The 7,609-nt window shown below is 43.7% G+C and overlaps 1 protein-coding gene across 1 annotated transcript; it reads left to right on the top strand.

The window, feature by feature from the left end:
- Positions 1-2,155: 2,155 nt before the first annotated feature.
- LOC136419076 (uncharacterized) lies at positions 2,156-7,330 on the top strand. The gene has a single exon (XM_066405245.1). The coding sequence runs from the start codon at positions 2,156-2,158 to the stop codon at positions 7,328-7,330; it is 5,175 nt and encodes a 1,724-aa protein (XP_066261342.1).
- Positions 7,331-7,609: the final 279 nt, after the last annotated feature.

Genomic DNA, 7,609 nt, shown 5'->3' with positions numbered 1-7,609 from the left:
ATATTGAATATAGAGAGGGAAAACGAATGGCCCATGCCGATTTCTTTTCTCGAAACCAAATTCCGATACATTAGAACCATCCGGAGAGATCTTATAGTAGGGTAATAGAAAAACGGGCAAATCTTACAGAAATCTCAAGTAATTGGTTATCAGCGGAACAGCGCAGAAAGGAAAAACTAGTTCCGTTGGTGGCTAAGATTCAAAATAATGAATTACCTGAAAATTTTGCGAAAACATACGAAGTAAGGAATGGAATATTACGTAGGAAAATTCAACGAAACGGAAGGACTAAGTGTCTACTTATCATTCCTCGCGCTTTTAGATAGTCTGTAATTAATCAGGTACACGAATCAATTATGCATTTAGGTTAGGACAAAACTTTAGAGAAAATCTACGAACATTACTGGTTTGAACATATGACGAAGTATGTACGTAAATTCGTCGGTAACTGTATCACGTGCAAATTTTCTAAGTCAAGTTCAGGTAAAATTCAGTCAGAACTTCACTCTATCCTAAAAGTAACAATTCCTTGGCATACTATACACATAGATATAACGAGAAAATTAAGTGAGAAAAGTGATTTGAAGAAATATGTGATAGTTTTAGTAGATACACCCTTTTATATCACATCCTGAATATTGATTCTAGTAATTCTATCAACGCCATAAATTTCGCTATTTCTTTGTTTGGTATACCTGTGCGGGTAATTGCGGACCAAGGAAGGTGTTTTGCAAGCAAGTAGTTTCGTGAATTTCGTTCTCTACAAAATATAAAATTACATTTGATAGCAACTGGTACTAGTAGGACTAACAGACAAGTCGAAAGAGTTATGAGTACGCTTAACCCTAGAACACTATCGCACGTAAAATTTACGTGTATGTATCATATATTTGAATGCAGTGTAAAAACACTTTTAGCTATTAAATCGGCCGACTAGCAGTGCCTAGAGACATGCATCTGCAAGCCCTTAACCACTATATAGTATTGTTTTAGCCTTTTTTCGCAGTTAGGTGTTAATCGAAATAAAGGTCTATACGTAAAAAGTACGTGTCAATACCACTTAGTTGTATAAGAAAAATTTACATGGCTGGTGGATAATGCTTTCTTTCGTGAGGGAAAATTTATGAAAATATCATTTCCATCTGTTAAGGACTTTAGGTTATTGCTTCTTGGCGTAGTTTGCTTAGTTAATTTGTTTTGTACTTTCATCCCTTAAGTTACGCCCATGGGTATCGATACGTATTTGAAGGATTCCATCTGGGCGCCAGACCATCATACCCATCAGGCCATATCGAAGGGCTCTTTATGGCTGGGAAATACGCTACTAGTCAAAGGAAGCTTTCTAAATTGGACCTTTGCCGCGATACGCAATTCGGCGGATCGCAATACTTCAATGAAAGCGACTTGTATAGGTATTTGCCAGATGGCGGCGATTTTATGACCTTAGGCGCGACCATTGCCCGCAATGGCGTCTGGTATTGGTGCGCCCTTGGGTGGAGTTCCTCGGGTTTAGTACTTAAGGGATGATCGCAGTAATTTTGCTCTCTTTGACCAGTGCTCGCTCTAGACATGTGATCGTAAACGTAACTCGTAATCTTCCCAACTAAGCAAACTCCCACTTCATACTTAGACCAATACTTTACCATTATTTATATAAGTGAAATTTAATACAGTCCACTTTCGTAAACCAAATTGTTGTTTTCGTGGTTTTCGTTTATCGAAGGAACCTCAACATTTTGGTCCTTCGAGCCGGATTCGGGCTCGTGGAAAATCGTTCGTCGTTTGTATCGTGCTAGAAGTTGCTCACGTGCAAAACCAAGATTGTTCTGTAGGCGTTGGTAGAAGTCGCTACACGTGCCAGAACAAGGAAATCATTCGTCGTCGTGGCTAAGTAAGAAGAAAAGCTTGGTGTGCTTGGATCATCGTGGAAGCTAGGGAGCTTTGTTTGGGAAGTGGGTAAGTCCTTTATCCTTATTTCTTTATCCTTATTGTTTCGTTTGTGCTACTCGTATCGATCAAATAATATCTTGTGTATCACAAATATCGTAGCTGCATATTTTGTAAAATCTTGAATCGACCACAAATTGCAACCCGTAGTCATTTGTATTGGTGCTCATAGTAATTTATAGTTGAATATATTTAATTTGTTGAGATTATGGCCTCTGCTGAGGAACTTAAAAAGTTAAACGTGGCTAGGAGAATATGCAAGGCCCAACTTACTATGTTTGGTAAATTTATCGAAAACTTGGATTTGGATGATGGATTAAGTAGCACTGAAATCAATCAATTAGTAGAAAGATTTAATAAATTAGACACTATTTTCGATAAGTTTGAGGCCGCCCAAAGTGAGTTGGAGCTACACGCTACTGATCTTGATGAAGAGGTAAATGAGCGAGCTGAATTTGAAGACCGATTTTATGGGCTAAAGGCTGATGGCAAAGATTTATTAGATAAATTTAGTAAGGCCGACAGATCGGCAAAAGTCAGCAATGCAAATGAATCGATGCCTCCTAGTCCCTTAGCAGGCGTCAAGCTGCCAGTTATTTCGTTACCCACCTTTTCTGGTGATTATAAAGATTGGCTAGGTTTTCGGGATACCTATGTAAGCTTGATACACAATAACCACTCGTTAAATCAAATTCAAAAATTCCATTACTTGCGGGCGTCGTTGCAAGGTGTGGCATCTCAGGTTCTAGAAACTCTGGAATTTACTGATAATAATTATGATGTCGCATGGACAACCTTAAGCGAGCGATACAATAATACGCGAGTACTTGTACATATGCACATGAAGGCGTTACTCGAGATAGAATCGGTAGACAGGGAATCGGCTCATAAACTGAGGGACTTAATTGATAACGTAGGGAAAAATCTAAGGACGTTATCGGCGTTGGGTCAAAAAACTGAACACTGGAGTGATTTGATAGCCTGTCTCGTAGGTAGCAAGCTGGATCGAGTAACGGAAAGGCATTGGGAAGAGGCGAAGGGCAACAAGAAAGAGGTTCCCTCGTGGGAATCCTTGCGAGAGTTCCTAACAAATAGGGCAGACATGCTAGCCGCAATCGAGCGTCAAAGGGGCAGCACTAAGATAGAGAAAAATGCGGGATTCAAACACAATAGGGCAAGTGTTAAAACTTTCGTGGGAAGCGATTTGAAGTGCGTAGTGTGTAAAGCAAATCACCTACTAGTAAATTGTCAAAGGTTTCTGGCTATGCCTCCCAGCGAAAGATTTAACAAAGCCAAACAACTCAAATTGTGTTTGAATTGTTTAAAGCTAGGGCATTTCGGAAAGGATTGTCGCGCAAAGCATTGTGCCAAGTGTACGACTAAGCACCACACATTGTTGCACTTTGAACCTAACAGGGGGCAAGAGGCGATCTCCCATTCGGAGGAGAATTTGGAACATAGGGTTTCGTTGTCTGCACTAAGTTCGGAAAACCATGTCTTTCTGTCTACAGCTTTGGTAGAGGTTCGCACTGCCGGGGGAGCGTGCTTGAAAGTACGCGCGCTTTTGGATTCGGGAAGTCAGTCGAATTTCATTAGTTCTTCGTTGTGTAAAAGGCTAAAGTTAAAGATGGACAAATTTGAAATGCTAGTCAGAGGATTGGGTTTAAAGGCGTCGGAAATAACACACAGTTGCAACGTCGAGGTGTGTGCCCGACGCAGGGGGTACCAAGCTTCTTTGAAATGTTTAGTCTTGCCCAGGATTACCGGATTCATTCCTGGTGCCGTTGTGGATGTCAGTCGATTAAACATTCCTTCCAACATTACATTGGCGGATCCAGAATTCAATAGGCCTGGTCCCATAGACCTTTTAATAGGTAGCGAATTGTTTTATAGATTGTTGTGTGTTGGTCAAATTAGTCTTGGTCCGAATAGCCCCATCCTGCAGAAAACTAGGTTCGGCTGGGTCGTCTCCGGAGCGATGATGCAGGCTGGCATCTGCAGCACAGTCTGTAACTTGAGCGTCAATTCGAGGCATGGTGGCCGTGAAATCGAATTTGACTTGAAAAGGTTTTGGGAAGTTGAAGAGAACTTTGCTGAGACCAAGGCCTGGTCGGCTGAGGAGCTTTCATGTGAGGAGCATTTCCAAAGAACGCATAGGCGTTCGTCCGACGGTCGTTTCGTTGTTGCTATCCCCTTCAAGCATCCTGTCACTGAGCTAGGTAATTCAAAGGAGAAGGCTCTCCAAAGGTTTTTGTCGTTGGAGCGTAAGCTCAGTAAGGATCAAGGGATGAAGGATGAATATTGCAAATTCATTCGTGAATATTTGAGCCTGGGGCACATGTCTCGAGTGCTTGATGAGGATGATAGTGTCGTCTACTACATGCCTCATCATCCTGTGATCAAATCGGAAAGCTGCACTACTAAATTAAGGGTTGTATTCGATTGTAGCATGCCTTCTTCAACAGGCAAATCCCTTAACGAGTTGCAAATGGTTGGTCCTGTCATCCAGCCCGATTTGTTCGACATTTTGATTCGTTTTCGTGAATTTCGTTTTGTAGTATCGGCGGATATCGCCAAGATGTATAGGCAAGTATTAGTTGAACCTAAGCAACGAGCGTTGCAAAGAATTCTTTGGAGGGAATCGCCCTCAGCCCCTGTCGAGGCTTTCGAATTAAACACCGTAACATACGGTCAAGCTAGCGCCAGTTTCCTGGCCGTGAGGTGTCTTCATCAAATAGCCGAGGAGTGCGAACTTGATGTAGCATCTATAATAAAATCGTCGTTTTATGTTGATGACTTCCTTCACTCAGTAAATTCGATTGAGGAAGGAGTTAGCGTTTGTAGCAGGGTTTCGGCCGCATTGTCGGGCGGTGGATTCAAGTTGAGAAAATGGATTTCCAACGAACCTGCAATTTTGGCCTCCGTAAGTCAAGGAAGTGAGGACTTCCAAGTGTTAGACTTCAATGGCGATGATAGGGCTAAGATTTTAGGGTTGACATGGCAGTGTTCGTCGGACATTCTGTCGTACAAAATTCGTCTGTCTGAGGGAGGAATAAAGGTGACTAAGCGCACCATCCTATCCAGCATTTCGCAAGTCTTTGATCCTTTGGGTTTGCTGTCTCCTTCGATAATTGTCGCAAAGATCCTCATTCAGAAACTTTGGTTGGAAAAGTTGTCGTGGGATGAGTCGGTCCCTGCCCATTTGCATACGGCTTGGGTTAAGTTTTGTAGTGAGCTCCCAAGTCTTAACAAAATTAATATTTATCGCCACATCGCATGCTTGGATGCTGTACGCCATGAGTTGCATGGTTTTTCTGACGCCAGCGAGGCAGCTTATGGTAGCGCTGTTTACGTCAGATCTGTTGATAGAAACGGCGACATAGCAGTGAGGCTATTGTGCGCCAAAAGCAAGGTGAGTCCGTTAAAATCTCTGACTGTCCCTCGTTTAGAACTGTGCGGTGCATTAGTCATGGCCCGGCTAATGAGTAAAATAAGGGCTACCGCCAGATTGCAGTTTGATAGGTGTGTATGCTGGTCGGATTCGTCTATAGTCTTGAGTTGGTTAAAGATGTCCCCCAGTAGTCTAAAAATCTTTGTTAGCTCACGGGTATCGGAGATTCAATCGCTTGCAGGGGAATATGAGTGGCGACACGTTCCCACGAAAGAAAATCCTGCGGACCTATTGTCGAGGGGGGTATTTCCCAACAAACTCGTCGAAGTGAGCCTTTGGTGGAATGGCCCTTCCTTTCTTCTTTCTGAGGAACGTCATTGGCCAAATACTTTTGAAGGACCTAAGGAGGTACCGGAGGTGCGTGTTTCGAAGGGTGTCTTCGCGCTCGTGTCCGCGGGGGATTATCTCTTTGAACGTTACTCAGATTTTAATCGGTTGATTCGAATCACAGCATGCGTGCTTCGTTTTATTCTCAATTGTCGTTCGAGGTCGCTGAAACGGGACGTCGTGAGTGGCTCATTATCGAGCTTAGAGCTAAATGATGCTACTAAAACCTTAGTTAGGATTGCTCAAAGGGACAGTTTTCCGGATGAATGTGATCGTCTCACCGGGGGGATCGCCTTGAGCCCAAAAAGTAAACTGCTGAGTTTGAGTCCGTTCGTGGACAGGGAGGGCGTAATGAGAGTAGGAGGAAGGCTACGAAACTCGCCTTATCATTTTGATAAGAAGCATCCTATGCTTCTCTCTCCCAAACATCGATTGTCGCGGATGTTATGCGAGTATGAGCATAAAAGGTTAATGCACGCCGGTCCTCAACTACTGCTCTCGTCCATAAGGGAGAAATTTTGGATTGTCGCGTCTCGTAACCTTATAAGGGCTACCGTTAGAAATTGCATTGCTTGTTCGCGATTTAATCCTCAATGTTTAGCGCCTATCATGGGTGACCTTCCACAAGAACGCTTAACTGTTGGACGCGTATTTTCGGTGGTAGGAGTGGACTACATGGGTCCGCTCCATATTAGGGATAAAAAGGGTCGCGGCTCGAGGTTGTCCAAGTGCTACGTAAGCGTCTTTATATGCTTTGCAACGAAGGCCCTGCATTTGGAATTAGTATCTGATCTCAGTAGTGAGTCGTTTTTGCTCGCTTTTCGTCGGTTTGTGGCTCGGCGTGGACGGCCTAGTCATGTTTACTCGGATAATGGCACAAATTTTGTTGGTGCCAATCGGGAACTGTCAGAGCTCGGCAGTTTCTTAATTAAAGAATCTCGCAATTTGGTCGATTCATGTGCTCGAGAAGGTGTGCAGTGGCACTTCATACCCGCCCAATCACCTCACTTCGGAGGTCTTTGGGAGGCTGGTGTCAAATCGGTAAAACACCACCTGAAGAGAGTGGCGGGAAATGCCAACTTAACGTTCGAACAATTGATCACTTTATTAGCACAAATCGAAGCGATTCTCAATTCCCGTCCTCTTTCTCCCATGTCTCAAGATCCCAATGACCTAACTCCCTTATCACCCGCTCACTTCCTGATTGGAAGAAGCACCACGGAGCTGCCCGACCCAGACCTGCAACATGTTCCTGCAAATCGGCTATCTGTATTCCAAAGAATCCAATTAATCAAGCAGTACTTTTGGAAGCGATGGAGCAAGGAATACATCAGCGAACTTCAGCAGAGGGTGAAATGGAAAACGCAGCAGCAAGACGTCCAAGAAGGAGTGCTTGTACTCGTCAAGGAAGACAACTTTCCTCCCTCAAAATGGCGCATGGGACGAATTGTAGCAGTGCATCCTGGCCGGGACGGAGTGAACCGTGTAGCTACCATAAGAACTTCCAGTGGTCTGGTGAAGCGCTCGTTTAGTAAGATATGTCCCTTGCCGGTAGAGACTGTCGTTGAAGACGCTCCAAGCGCTTCAAGGCGGGGGGCATGTTAAGGACTTTAGGTTATTGCTTCTTGGCGTAGTTTGCTTAGTTAATTTGTTTTGTACTTTCATCCCTTAAGTTACGCCCATGGGCATCGATACGTATTTGAAGGATTCCATCTGGGCGCCAGACCATCATACCCATCAGGCCATATCGAAGGGCTCTTTATGGCTGGGAAATACGCTACTAGTCAAAGGAAGCTTTCTAAATTGGACCTTTGCCGCGATACGCAATTCGGCGGATCGCAATACTTCAATGAAAGCGACTTGTATAGGTATTTGCCAGATGGC

The sequence above is a fragment of the Euwallacea similis genome, unplaced genomic scaffold (assembly GCF_039881205.1).
Source record: "Euwallacea similis isolate ESF13 unplaced genomic scaffold, ESF131.1 scaffold_67, whole genome shotgun sequence".
Taxonomy (NCBI): Eukaryota; Metazoa; Arthropoda; class Insecta; order Coleoptera; family Curculionidae; genus Euwallacea; species Euwallacea similis.
Note: the sequence above shows the minus strand (reverse complement) of the source record. Positions and strands in the feature narration are given on the sequence as shown.